This window comes from Lepidochelys kempii, chromosome 2 (genome assembly GCF_965140265.1).
Source record: "Lepidochelys kempii isolate rLepKem1 chromosome 2, rLepKem1.hap2, whole genome shotgun sequence".
NCBI classification, from domain to species: Eukaryota; Metazoa; Chordata; order Testudines; family Cheloniidae; genus Lepidochelys; species Lepidochelys kempii.
The window spans coordinates 154,931,354-154,946,135 of NC_133257.1; the positions used below are offsets into that span (position 1 = coordinate 154,931,354).

Sequence of the window (14,782 nt, forward strand, 5' to 3'; positions counted from 1 at the left end):
GTGCAGGCCCAGGGGTGATGGAGTAGTTTGTAGCACTTAGGCCACAGTGAGTGCTTTGAACACATGAAGGGATGATCATATTGGGGATTGTGGGTTTTTTGAGGATATTTGCAGACCCAGACCTATTCCATATGCTGAGGAAAACTACAAATAAATGTTTTTTTAAAGGAGGAAACAAACAAACAAAACCAACAAGAAATTTTGTTTGCCAGTGATGTTTGATTCTAGTTAAATTAGCTGCAATGGAACAAAAACTGGGTCCATGCCCTTTTTTGGCTTTGTCTGATGTAGAAAAATGGGGGTTTAAAGTATTTCCCCCCTAGTCTGGAGACTTGTCTAGTTTAATTTTAGCCAGTAACATCACAATATGGTATGCCGTTTTCTTTAGCTTTTGCCTGTGTTTATGTTCCTGGTAGGACAGTGTTACTAGCTCTTAGCTTGGTACTACTGCAAATGTTCCTTACGCTGCTGTATTAGTACTCTTGGGCTATGTCTACACTGACAATTGAATGACAAAACTTTTGCCTTTCAGAGGTGTTAACCCCATTCCCGCCTGAAAGACAAAAGTTATGCCGCAACAGGTTCCAGTGTGAACAGCGCGTTGTCAGCAGGAGCGCTCTCCTGCTGACAAGCTAACCCTGCTCGTTGGGGGTGGAAGTTTTTTGTGGTCAGAAGAGCCGACAAACAGCGGCTACACTGAACGACTTTTAGCGGCATGGTTGGGGTGACACAGCCATGTCACTAAAAGCTGTGTAGTGTAGACGAAGCCTTGAGCACTCCTCTGAGTTGCCTTCTCACAAGCCTCTATATAAGTTCCAGAGGAGAGGCACTTATCAAAAACATCTATGGTGCTGAAAGCATCTTTCCTGGGCATAAGGTGGAACCAATCCTCCACCAAACTTGCTCCCATGCTCCCCCTTCCTCCAAAAGAGAGGGAGGACGCTAGCACTGTCCCCTCAAGCAGCTCCATGCACAAGAGAGACACTGCTATTCCCCTATACTGGTGGCTCTCACTTCCCCCAAACCAGTTTTGGGATTATAGTAGATGATGACACGCCCTTCACCCTAAACTGCCCATCGTTCCCTCCCAAAGCTTGTAGCCACTGACAAGAATGGGGGGATGGGACACAACATTAGAAACTGTTTTAAAGTTAGTTTTAAAGCAAGTGAGGATTGACCTTCTATCACTTCCTGTCATACTCCTTTCCTCACTAGTTCACAGCATCAGAGGTTCTGAGCAGTGCCTCTCCATCAGTGCCAATATGGACAGCGGATGGAAGCAGGTGGTGCACAAACCCTATAAGCTAGACCCTCAGCTTATGTAAATCAGTGTCTTGCCATTAAGGTATGCTGATTTACCCCAGCTGGGGATTGGTCCCATGTCACCAGTTGTCAGGACAGGTAGCGCAGTAGTGCAAAGAGCATATAGAGAGGATGCTAATACTGTGGGTTAGTATCACCACCCTACATATCAATATGGAGGAATTAACGGGTCATTCCAGTTACTTCCTTTTTATTTTGTCATTTTCTAGCTTTTTTTTTTAACTTGCACAGAGTGCACTGATCTAAACAATGTTTTTAATTAACCCCCAAGGATTTGCTAAGTACAACCTTTTTGTCTGTTTTGGCACTGTTTAGAGCATCCTCTGCATCTCTGGTCCAAATCATTTGAATTCCCAGAAGACCGATTTGTGCAGGAAACGTTGTCTGAAAGTCATACAGCTTAAATCCTGAATCACTAATGGCTATAGATGCCTGTCTAATGATAGAGTGTATTGTTTTCTTAATCCCATTCAGCAGCTGTCCTAGCCAGAATTCCACATTACCCTGGAAGACAAAAAAAGCACTTTTAAAGTAAACTGCTCCAACCCAGCAAAAACTCCACAGAAGACATTTCCTCCCCAGGGCTGATGTTCCCATTTCCCACTTTTCTATTCTCTCATCCTCACAGTTGTGCCTGACCCGTTCTTCCAGATGCAGAGTGATGGATTTAGGAACTTCAGTGCTGCAGGGGAGACAACTAGAAGGGTTGCTACAGAATAATACAAGCCCTTCCATCCTCCCTCTGGAGCAAAAGCACTTTGCCCCTGTACTGGGCACCTGAAGGGTCTCTACTTCATATTCTCAAATGGAAGCATGCTGTGGTACTGCATGGAAGTAGGCCAGCCCCTTATTACACAGATTTGCTTTAAAGTAGCGAATGAAAAAAGCGTAATATATTCTTCTATTACCTGAGCTAGAACAGGCTCAATAATATTGACTTGTTCTCCTTCTTGAGATTCAAATAATAAAATCTGGTCATAGTTCTTTTCATGAAATCCCACTCGGTTAACATTGTCAAACAGACTCAGTAAATGTGCCTAGAATAAACAAACACCGGATCAGCCAAATATGACCGATAAAATGATCTACAATGTTATTTTTAAACTGCATCAAAACCTGCAAGTTTAGAAGGCTAAATGGATCTTTCCACAAATAAACAAACTTAGGTCAATTTAGGTAACAAAAGGAAATCATTCCACTCAGTTATTAATACTGGCTATAAAGGGGGTTACTGCTACATAATTTATACCTGAATAGTGTGTGAATCTGATGCCTGACCAAGGATTTCCAGAAGTGCAGGATCAGATACAAAGAAAAATCTTGGAAATACTAATCGTTTCTTTTCCAAGTACCCAGTTAATGATTTCTGACATATTTCCAGTTGTTCCAGCAAATGTGGTAGTAGCTGTGCCAAGGTCTCATCTCCAACACAGCACTGTACTATGTTTGATGTCTCATGAGCTCTCTGAATAATCTTCTGCCAAGATTTATCAATGTTCTGAAACCTCTTGGCTTCCTGAAACACATTACAAATGCATTAGCTATTCCTGCTGCTTCCCAAAATGCTGAAAAATAAAAGTACCCTGTAAGTGAGTCTGATTCTATTAATCAGTACGTCCTTTGGATGGTCAACACTATGCATATTCTATTGGTGGATATCAAGAAAAAATGGGCCATGAGGCCAGCCTCCATCGTCCACTTATTATATTTTCAAACAAGTACCATTGTGCTTTCTCCCATGCTGTCCCTCACACTTGGGAGCACTCCTCGTAAATATCTGCCAAGCTATCTCATTATCTGCCTTCAAATTCCCCCTTAAAACTCTCCTTTGTTGTGATGTCCAGAAAAAACTCAACAGTTAGGCTGCTGGTGCTGAGACCACTGCCTATCAAGCTGGCCCGCATTGTCTCATTGTTTCCTTGGACTCCCACATCAGTATCTATCTGTTGGCTCTTGTCTTATTCTAGGACTGTAAGCTTTGTGGGGCAGGGACAAACTTTTCTGTTCTGTGTTTGTACAGTGCCTAGTATAACAGGGTCTTTGTCTGTGACTGGGTCTTGTAGGTTCTACAATAATAAATATAATAAATAATAATAATCAGACAAGGTAATAGTTTAATATTCACTTTGCTGCTCGTGTCTGTTGAAGAGTACAGTGCGTGAATGTTTTTAGAGTGCCTTTGTAACACTGGTAGAGCCACAGAAATGCATCAGGTTGATGGGGCAGCAGTGCCTTTTGCCTTATGTCACCTGGTACTAGGCAGCACTAAAGTGGCTATACAATAGGACTTCAATCAACCTCTCAGCAGAAAAGTCAAATAGCACCCTCCTCTAAAAAAGACAAAACATTACCGACACTACGACTCTGTTTCCATTTACATCATTGCTTTTCCACACAGGCCACTCCTGAAAACAATTACTGACATGCTGCTCCAATGTTAAACAATTATTTGGGTAAGATTCAAGGGATGATCTAGAGTTCTAGACAATACTTAGTCCTGTCATCAGTGCAGGGAACGGGATTAGATGACCTCTTGAGGTCCCTTCCAGTCCTATGATTCTATGATCCATCCACAAAGTGTTGAAAGTGAATGAAGCTGAATTTTCAAATCCTCAAAAGGCAAGAAAAAAACTATTTTTCTGAGCTTTATTGTGTGATTTTCTTTTATTCTTCTTATTGCACAATGGGAATAACATTCATGCAGTATACTTACAATAAGTGGCTTCTGCAATTATCAAATTCATAAGCATTGCTGTGGTGTTTAGTCATCTGCAAAAACCACTTATTGCCTCCCTAATGAAAGTTATCCTATAAATATACTGTAGGACCTAAGAGGCAATTTATTATAATCTTAATTAACAACTAAGAAGGCTTTAGCTAATCACAGAACAAAATGTTCTGGGTTATGGAAAATGGAAACTGTAGATATTTAATTATAATGTCTTTGGCCTGAAATAAATGGAATAGTGTAGAATATTCTTGTTTTTATTAAATTATATATTTCTGACATCTTTAAGCAGTAGGTGATCCTACATGCCACGTGCCAAATTCTGACTGGCTGACACACGTAAACCTGCCAGCAGAAGCATGCAATGGAAGTTTATTGCTCTGATTCTGCCTCACCCAGAAAATCAGAGAGAGGTCAGTCTTTAGGTTCTCTACAACTGACATCACAGAAAGACATAACAGGACATGGACTGGTGAAAAGTGAGCAAGATCCACATATGTATATACATATACGTGGCTGCCCAGGCCTAGCAATGTCCCTATGCACAGCCCCTTGCAAAAGTTATTGCAACTCTTAACAGTATTGAATGCATAAATGAGGTGTATAAGGGCTAGTGTAGGCAGAATAAGGGATTGCATTTGTCATAAATATAGAGGGAAGGGTAAACCCCTTTAAAATCCCTCCTGGCCAGAGGAAAACTCCTCTCACCTGTAAAGGGTTAAGAAGCTAAAGGTAACCTCACTGGCACCTGACCAAAATGACCAATGAGGAGACAAGATACTTTCAAAAGCTGGGAGGAGGGAGAGAAACAAAGGGTCTCTGTCTGTCTATATGCTGCTTTTGTTGGGGATAGACCAGGAATGGAGTCTTAGAACTTTTAGTAAGTAATCTAGCTAGGTATGTGTTAGATTATGATTTCTTTAAATGGCTGAGAAAAGAATTATGCTCAATAGAATAACTATTTCTGTCTGTGTATCTTTTTTGTAACTTAAGGTTTTGCCTAGAGGGATTCTCTATGTTTTGAATCTAATTACCCTGTAAGGTATCTACCATCCTGATTTTACAGAGGGGATTTCTTTACTTCTATTTACTCCTATTTCTATTAAAAGTCTTCTTGTAAGAAAACTGAATGCTTTTTCATTGTTCTCAGATCCAAGGGTTTGGGTCTGTGGTCACCTATGCAAATTGGTGAGGCTTTTTACCAAACCTTGTCCAGGAAGTGGGGTGCAAGGTTTTGGGAAGTATTTGGGGGGAAAGACGTTTCCAAACAGCTCTTCCCCACTAACCAGTATTTGTTTGGTGGTGGTAGCGGACAATCCAAGGACAAAGGGTGAAATATTTTGTACCTTGGGGAAGTTTTGACCTAAGCTGGTAAAGATAAGCTTAGGAGGTTTTCATGCAGGTCCCCACATCTGTACCCTAGCGTTCAGAGTGGGGGAGGAACCTTGACAGCATTATCACAGCATTAGCCAGAATTTACCTCTCCACCAATATGTGCTATAATATCTTAATAATACAAAGTGAATTGAGGTAAGCATTTCAGCCTTAACTTTAAAGTGTCTTGCTCTTGTAGGTTTGAATCAGGCCCTAAGAGTCCAACCCTGCAGACCTCACTCTGGAAAAGCTCCCTCTGAAGTTATCTGTGGTAATTTTTCCTGAGTAAAGTATGGTATAATTAGACTTCCACAGTATAGACTAACTTTTATTTAAAAGGTACTGTGGTTTGGCTGTCTATAGTGTGCCTTCATATATTGCTATTATAAATCAACAGACCTGAGGCAGCTGTTTTGCAATGTCTCCACCAACAAAAACAGCTTCAAGGTAAATCCAGAGGTTTTGTACAGTAATCCAATTTTCAATTATTTCTGTGGTATTGGCCAATTTCTGGACCCACTGTTGGATCGTGGGCTTGAATGGTGCATTGTACCTGTTATATGAACATGAGTAAAAAAAAAGATTATGGTATTTTATTTGTACTTATTATATTTATACAATATATTTTTTTGTTAATTTTTGTACCTGTTGCTCATGAGGGATCCCAAAATCATGAGACTATCCTCCATCAGAGCTATCTTCTCAGAAGTATCTGAGCCTTTCAGAAGCAATTCTCCTCTGGTTTTGAACTGGCCAAATGTAAAGACATGAGTACTCCACTCATTGATGACATGTTTCAGTTTTGCTTCAATATCCTTTTCTTTAACAGCACTGATGCAGATATCCTAAGTAATATCAAGTTATTATGTTTTATTACACTGAAGATAATGTAATATCTACTTATCAAAACAATTAAAACTCATGGGCCAAATTCACAGTTCAAAGGGAATTGTATATGCTCAGAATTATAAATTAAAATGGATCAAAATGACTATATTGTAAGACTGGAATATGCTTCACCTGTTCTATGGGCCAAATTTTGTCATCAGTTACACTTAGCTAGTCACACTTCAGTGACTTAATTGGACTTTTACAAGTGCAACTGAAGGCAGAATTTGTATCTGTACATGAACTAAACCTCTGCATTCTGTGCTGGGGATGGGTGGGAATTTACATTACTGATGTGAAATTAACCAGTAAATCTTAGAAAGAGGGGAGAGTCTGTCTCCACATAAGCCCCTCCATGTGAAAATTGTGTATCTGTGTGAACACTGTGTATCTTGGGTTTGACAGAAGCTTGAGGACATGGCTCTCTGAAGGAGGATAGAGCTGTTCTGCTAGATCTTCTAGAAGAAAACCTTGTGACAGTTTACAGCAACATTACCTTCATATCTGCAGCTTCTGTTGCCCCTTGCAGGCACCAGTGGCATCACAGTCACTAAAATGCCCATGTTGTCAGAGGGGAGTGGAGCAGACACTCTGTGTGGATCACCCAAGATCCACCAAGTTCGGCTACCAACCATCATAGATTCCACGAAGCCCCATGACTGCAGGGTGATGTCCCTGATCCTTCCACAAAGCTAAATAATCCTGCCTCCTGTAGAAAGCATCCATACAGAGTGTTTGACTTAGTTTTTCTCCTTCCATGTTGTCATAAAAATAAAGGGAAGGGTAACCACCATTCTGTATACAGTGCTATAAAATCCCTCCTGGCCAGAGGCAAAACGCTTTCACCTAATAAGGGTTAAGAAGCTAAGAGAGCCTCGCTGGCACCTGACCAAAATGACCAATGAGGAGACAAGATACTTTCAAATGAGGAGGGGGGAAACAAAGGGTCTGTCTGTCTGTGTGATGCTTTTGCCGGGAACAGATCAGGAAGGCAGACTCAGAACTTCTGTAAAGTTAGTAAGTAATCTAGCTAGAAATGCGTTAGATTTCCTTTTGTTTAATGGATGGTAAAATACGCTGTGCTGAATGGAATGTATATTCCTGTTTTTGTGTCTTTTTGTAACTTAAGGTTTTGCCTAGAGGGATTCTATATGTTTTGAATCTAATTACCCTGTAAGGTATTTACCATCCTGATTTTACAGAGGTGATTCTCTTACCTTTTCTTTAATTAAAATTCTTCTTTTAAGAACCTGATTGCTTTTTCCTTGTTCTTAAGATCCAAGTGTTTGGGTCTGTGTACACCTGTACAAATTGGTGAGGATTTTTATCAAGTCTTCCCCAGGAAAGGGGGTGTAGGGCTTGGGGGGATATTTTGGGGGAAGACGTCTCCAAGTGGGCTCTTTCCCTGTTCTTTGTTTAACACGCTTGGTGGTGGCAGCATAGGATTCAAGGACAAGGAAAAAAGTTTGTACCTTGGGGAAGTATTTAACTTAAGCTGGTAAGAATAAGCTTAGGGGGTCTTTCATGCAGGTCCCCCCATCTGTGCCCTAGAGTTCAGAGTGGGGCAGGAACCTTGACACATGTAGAATAAGACAACTTAGTCCATAGTGTTTAAAGGGCTAATCTCTTGGCTGACAAGCTCACAATATAATTTAAGTTTAAAAGTTTTTTTTCTCCTTTTTGCCATCCTTCTGCTCTTCCAAAAATTATCAGGCCTTGTAAATCTAACATATTTGCTGGGTGACCGTGCCCAGTAAACACAGAAGCAATAGATTTGTACTGGGTGCACATCACAAAAGACTACTTGTTTGCCAGCCTCTTTTGGTCCTGTGAAATAGTGGATTTCTTGCTCTTCTTTAATATTCTCCCAAATCACCCTCAATATATTAATCTAACACCCAATCCTGCAAAGTGCCAAGCACCCTCCACTCTCACAGAGTTCAGTGGGAGTGGAGGTTGCTCATCACCTTACAGGATTAGGCCTATAATGACCAATTTCTCTTACTCCTGCATGAGACTAGAGGCAAACAAAATTACAATAAGTAGCATCTAAAACCAGAGTTCAAATTAGCCTTACAAACAATAAGAAGAAAGAATTCTTTAGAAGTGTTAGCTTTAATCCATCCAACCACTTTTCTATTGCTCCATGATCAAAGGAAGTGAGCTAACCATTTCAGCTACAACTAGCTGCCAAATTCCATTCTCCAAATGAACTAAACAAGCGAAGTTAAATTTGTTTGCACTATTAAGCTACGTATGAATGGACGACTCTGAAAGTGCAGAATCCCAGATCACAAAGCTAGCCTTTAATGCCAACAGAAGAAGAATGTGTACCTCAATATCTTCCTTATATTTTAACAATGAGGCATCCATTATGTTCTTCAGAGAGAAACTTTCAGAGACGACATCAAACTTATGGCCAGTTACTTGTGCAATTCTTTCCCAGTGTCTTGGCATCATTGCCTAGAAAAGTCCACAGGCATTAGAGTACAATAACATTTTAAAATCAGTATTATTTTTAGGGGGGAAATTATTATGCAATTTTCCACTGAAACAGTTCAATATCGGGAAATGTCTCAATCTTCATTCCATTAAAAGAATTACCATTCATCTAGTCAAGCTGTGAAGTATTTTGTCTTTAGTTGTCTGTAACTAATCCTAATCAGATGTTACCATGCATACAGTTGCTTTAATCTTTTAAAAATGAAAGGTTGAAAGCATCTTATACACATAACATTATTTTGATCATCAAGTTAATCTTATCTTTAAAGTACCATATTGAACTAACTTTGTTTGCCATCATTTCAAGCAAAGGACAACTCTCAGCAAAATCATCAATCTTCTTTTTTAGGTCGTGAAAAGCTTGCCATTCCTTCAGAGCCTTAGGCAATTTACGAATTCTAAAAAGAGAATGGAATATCAGATTTGACACACCCATCATTCATGTTCTTTTATAACTGTTATCATCATCTCACCTTTCAATTTGTGGACAAAAAAGACTGTAAATAAAACACCTGAGTGCGACAGAGTGAAAACATCCCACAATATACTGAAAAAATCTTATGGAATTAAGATAAGTTTTACTGAGTTAAATTAAACCTCATTGAATTAGAGTTAACACTGTTGTGGTACATTGTATTCAAAATGAAATTGTGAATGTGCAACTCTGGAATTGTATAGCAAAGGGGGATGAACTTCCTCAGGGCATGTCTACATTATGGGCAGGATCGATGGTCAGCCATTGATCCAGTGGGGTTCAATTTATCGCATCTCTAGTTTAGGCATGATAAATCGACTGCCGAGCACTCTCCTATCAACTCCGGTACTCCACCAAAGCGAGAAGCATAGGCGGAGTCGACGGGGGAGTGTCAGCCATCGACTTACCACAGTGAAGACACAGCGGTAAGTAGATCTAAGTATGTCGACTTCAGCTATGTTATTCACGTAGCTGAAATTGCGTAACTTAGAGCGACACTCCCCTCCCCCCCGCAGTGTAGACCAGGCCTTAGTGATCAGCCATTCAAGGCCCTTTAGAGAGGTGCAGATATACTAGTTCAAACTGGATTCTCCAGAGGCAAACAGACAAAGAAAAGACTTTTGGATAAAAAGCTTGAGTTTAGGCTGACTCAGGACCTTCTTCCCGATCCCACAAATAGATAGGACCCCTGATCTGTGGAGGGGATTAGAAAGACTGTGGGCTCATTCTGAGATGAAGCTCTGACAAATGTGTGATCACAAAGAAACCGTTACGATGGGGTGCTGCCTAGTAAGCTTATTAGCATGCATGTAGGTTCTTTTATTGTTTTTTATGTTTTCTCTGCAATGTTTTTTTACCTTAAAAATAAAGTAGCCTTGCTTTGAAAGACCTGTGTGGTATCTTATATGTGTAGCAATTACACTGTTATCCATCTCCGAAGAGAAAGTAAGCAGGTCTGTTTGGGCAGACTGCCTGTGCTGTGAATTACACAGTGAAGGCAGGCAACTGTCCAGCCTGGAAATACCCTGGTCAGAAGAGAGAGGGATGTGTGTCTCCACCCAAGAGAGGCCACAGCTGGGGAGTTGGAAGCCTAAGCATGGGTGCCCTTGCTGGAGCACTGAGGGGAAATAGAGGTGCAGTTGCCCTGAACTGTGACATTGACCTGTATGAAAAAAATTTAAGGTAATGAAAAACTACTTGAAAATTGTTTCTCTTCCTCCCTCCTCAAAATGTAGGCCCCAATCCTGCAAAGATTTTAGCATGTATCTGTAGCTTTATATATTTGAATAGTCCACTGACTTCAAGGAGGTTACTCACATGTGTAAAGTATGCAAGTGTTAAAGTTTTCACAGGATCATGGCCTTAATTATTAATTTACAAATAGACCCATTTTTGCAAACATGCACAAAAGATATAAATTTTTCCAAGCAATATGAGACCTCAAAGTTGGAGGGCAAACGGATGGGTTTTTGAGCAGAAAAACAGTCCAGTTTCAGTCCAAATGATTTTGCCTTGTTATTTTACAGGGTCCCCATCACTCTGATATTTGGACATACTTTGCATGACTTAAAGCCGGATCACTTAACTTTTCCATATTAAAGGTGTTTGCAGTGTAGCTGTAGCAGTGTTGGGCCCAAGATATTAGAGACAAGGTGGGTGAGGTAGTATCTTTTATTGGACTAACTTCTGCTGGTGAAAGAGACATGCTTTTGAGCTTACACAGAGCTCTTCTTCAGGTCCGAGAAAGGTACTCACATAAAAAGAGCAGATTCATCACTCAACTTCAAAGCGAGTACAGACACAGCCCTGGCCAAACTGGCTAAATGCCCCAGATGTCATATTCACTGGAAGCCTGAGCAAAGACATGCTTTCCTCAGGCTATGTTTTCGGAGATTTAAGATGAGACAGATGGTCAGATTCTGATCTGAATTGTATCTACTTAAATCCTGAATAATACCAGTGACTTCAGTTAAGTTATTCTGGAGTTACACTAAAACTGAGATCAGAATCTGTCCCAGACTGTTGATAAAGCAGTGAGATACAAGCAGAGGACAGGAGCTGCAGAAGAACAGGCTCTTCCATGTACAGTACTGATCTCGGGCATGATTCTGCTTTGATCAACCTCAGTGGGAAAAGGATCAGGCCTAGTATGTAAAGGGGTCAAGAAAAGACTGGTACAGAGGAGTGGACGAAGACCGAAGGGGACCAGAAAGAGACAAGACTATGATTTTTTTTCCACTAGGTGATTGAGACAAAACTCCTTCTGTTTTGAGCAACACTTTCATTAGCTTATCAGGCGCCCTGTGCATAATTTGGTTATGCTATACATTTTATAATCCCATAAACAGCAAAACATACTATGGACCTGTGACGGGGCAGCTGCCCCCCACTGGCTGGTAAAGGGTCAACAGCAGCCCTTGGAGCGGTTGCGCAGAACCCAGCCAATCAGAAGAAGGCTTGAAAGCAGCCTATCGGGGCCAGGCTGGGCCCTATAAGAAGGTTGCAGGGCAGAGAGGAGCACAATCTTTCCCTGGACAGCAAAGGAAGAAGAACTGGCTCTTAGAGAAGCATCTAAGACAGAGCAGTGGTGGGCAGGGTCAGCAGAGGCCGGGAGAGCTCTAGGTTGACCACTGCCAGACTGGGGCCACAAATGGGCAGAAAAGGTGCTGGGGCTATGGGGAAGCAGGCAGTGGAGGAGAGTTGTAGGAGGGCAGTAAGTGGCTGCCACTAAAGGGTCCCTGGGTCAGGGCCCAGAGTAGCAGGCAGGCCTGGGTACCCCTTTAACCGCCACTTGCCAGTGGTGAGAGTGGCTAAGCCAGACTGCAGTTTGCCCTTGGATGAAGGGACTAGACTGAGGACTGCAGTGAGCCATCGGAGGGTAGTGTCCAGAAGTGGATGCCGCGGTCTGGGAGTGACATGGGTCCGACTGTGAGGACAGTGGAAACCAAGAAAGTAACGGAGGGCAAGACACCACTAGCGAAGGCATGCTGCTGAAAGAGCTAATTCCCTAACCAACCAGCAAGAGTCCGACCCCATTACAGGGCCATAATCCCTGCTGTGACGATGGGGGAACAGAATATCTGAAGCCTGTACATAGGGTCCGCACATTTACTGTCATAGATCTCAGTTCTTTGGCAACTCTGCCCATACCACTGTACACCAGGATTTTGAGTTAGAACAGGTATGGGTCAGAGGAGAAGCAGGAGAAAATCTAGTGGATCTTCCAGTAGCTGTAGTCACCAACCATTGATCCAGATATTGCAGAGGAGGAGTGCTAGGGGTTATTGCAGTCTTATAGATTCAGTTGTGGCCACTCCCTCGATGAAATCTTGGACCTACTGATGTCAATGGCAAAATCCCCATTGACTTCGGTGGGGTCAGGATTTCACTTCATGGCTCTACTGTGTTCCATGGACTGTGGGAAATATTTCTCCTCTGAGCTCTCACAAAGAATCCCTATGAACCAAGCCTGGCTACTCAATCTCAACAGAGGGGAAAGGCTTTGGTTCCTATAAAAGAAAATGGAAAACTGAAGGTATAGAAATTGATAGTCACTTGACAGAATTCTGCCTAAAAAGCTCAAAGATTTTGGTTGCGAATGAAGGACCCAATTACAAAATCATAGACTCTCAGAACTGGAAGGGACCTCAAGAGGTCATCTAGTCCAGTCCCCTCTACTCATGGTAGAACTAAGTATTATCTATACCATTCCTGATAGGTGTTTGTCTAACCTACTCTTAAAAATCTTGAATGATGGAGATTCCACAACCTCCCTGGGCAATTTATTCCAGTGCTCAACCACTCTGACAATAAAGAAGTTTTTCCTAATGTCCAACTGTGATCGGGCAGTCGCCCCACCCCCTGAGAAAAGGGCTGGAACAGGCCTTTTGAGGCTGCACAGACTGGCAGCCAATCAATAAAGGCCTGTGGAGGGCCAATCAGGGAAAGGAAGAGGCAGCCAATCAGGGCTGGGCGAGGCCCTATGTAAAGACTGCCTAGCAGAGAAGAAGGGAGTCTCTCCCTGACTAGCGAGGGAGAAGGACAGGCTCCTGAAGCAAGGAGCCAGCACCTTGGACAGAGCAGTGCTGGGCAGGCTCTGGGGAGCAGGAGAGAGCTCCAGCCCCATTACCTGCGAGGCTGCAGACCTTGCTACCAAGGGCCAAGAAGGTGCATGAGGCCAAAGGGGAAGTGGCCCAGGAAAGAATAGGCAGACAAGAAGGGAACGAAGGAGGGAAGAAAGAGGCTGCTGCTAGAGGGTCCCTGGGTTGGGACTCAAGAGTATCCGGTGGGCCGGGTCCCCCCTTTCCCCCCTTATACTGCACCTGACCATGGAAGACGGTGGCCCATAAAGACTGCAACTTGCCCCTGAGCTGAAGGGCTAGATTTTGGGTTGTGGTTGGCCACTGAGGCAGGTGCAAGTCCCAAAGTCTGCTGTTAACACCCCCCACCCAGAAGGGAGTGAGACTGGAGTAGTGGGCACTGCTGGAGGGCAGTGTCCTGAAGAGGACACCGCCGGGCGGGGAGCAACGCAGCTCCCAAGGCAGCAGAGCAGATGATGGGCAAGACACCACACACAGATGGTGCTCCATGACTGGACAGAGCTAATTCCTGGAGCAACTAGCGGGAGGCGCTGGCGGTGGGGAGTCTGGACCCTGTCACGCCAATCTAAACCTCCCTTGCTGCAATTTAAGCACACTGCTTCTTGTCCTATCCTCAGAAGTCAAGGAGAACAATTTACCTCTCTCCTCCTTCAACAACCTTTTATGTACTTGAAAACTTATCATGTCCCCTCTCAGTCTTAAACAAACCCAATTTTTTCAATCTTCCCTCAAAGATCATGTTTTCTAGACTTTTAATCATTTTTGTTTCTCTTCTCTGGACATTGTCCAATTTGTCCACATCCATGTGGCGCCCATATCCCTTTCCGCAGTACTCCATCTAGGCAGTCATTTCCCATTTTGTATGTGTGCAGCTGATCGTTCCTTCCTAAGTGGAGTACTTTGCATTTGTCCTTATTGAATTTCATCCTATTTACTGCAGACCATTTCTCCAGTTTGTCCAGATCATTTGAATTTTAATCCTATCCTCCAAAACACTTGCAACCCTTCCCAGTTGGGTATCATTCGCAAACGTTATAAGTGTACTCTCTGTGCCATAATCTAAATCATTGGTGAAGATACTGAACAGAACCAAACCCAGAATTGATCCCTGCAGGACCCTCACTCAATATGCCCTTCCAACTTAACTATGAACCACAGATAACAGTTTTCCAACCAATTATGCACCCACCTTATAGTAGCTCCATCTAGGTTACATTTCCCTAGTTTGTTTATGAAAAGGTCATGTGAGACCATATCAAAATCAAGATATATCACATCTACCACTTCTCCCCATCCACAAGGCTTGTTACCCTGTCAAAGAAAGCTATCAGGTTGGTTTGACACTATTTGTTCTTGACAATCCATGCTGATTGTTACTTATCACCTTATTGT

The 14,782-nt window shown here is 42.4% G+C and overlaps 1 protein-coding gene across 1 annotated transcript in view; it reads right to left on the reverse strand.

The window, feature by feature from the left end:
- The window catches only part of LOC140907170 (dynein axonemal heavy chain 5-like), a 266,273-nt gene that overhangs the window by 154,201 nt on the left and 97,290 nt on the right, over window positions 1–14,782 (reverse strand). The window contains exons 33-39 of the mRNA XM_073332494.1: window positions 9,102–9,213; window positions 8,648–8,776; window positions 6,071–6,270; window positions 5,825–5,978; window positions 2,573–2,839; window positions 2,232–2,360; window positions 1,612–1,827 (exon numbers count right to left, since the gene is read on the reverse strand). Of these exons, the coding sequence (XP_073188595.1) occupies window positions 1,612–1,827; window positions 2,232–2,360; window positions 2,573–2,839; window positions 5,825–5,978; window positions 6,071–6,270; window positions 8,648–8,776; window positions 9,102–9,213 (1,207 nt within the window). The remainder of the gene's footprint in view (window positions 1–1,611; window positions 1,828–2,231; window positions 2,361–2,572; window positions 2,840–5,824; window positions 5,979–6,070; window positions 6,271–8,647; window positions 8,777–9,101; window positions 9,214–14,782) is intronic.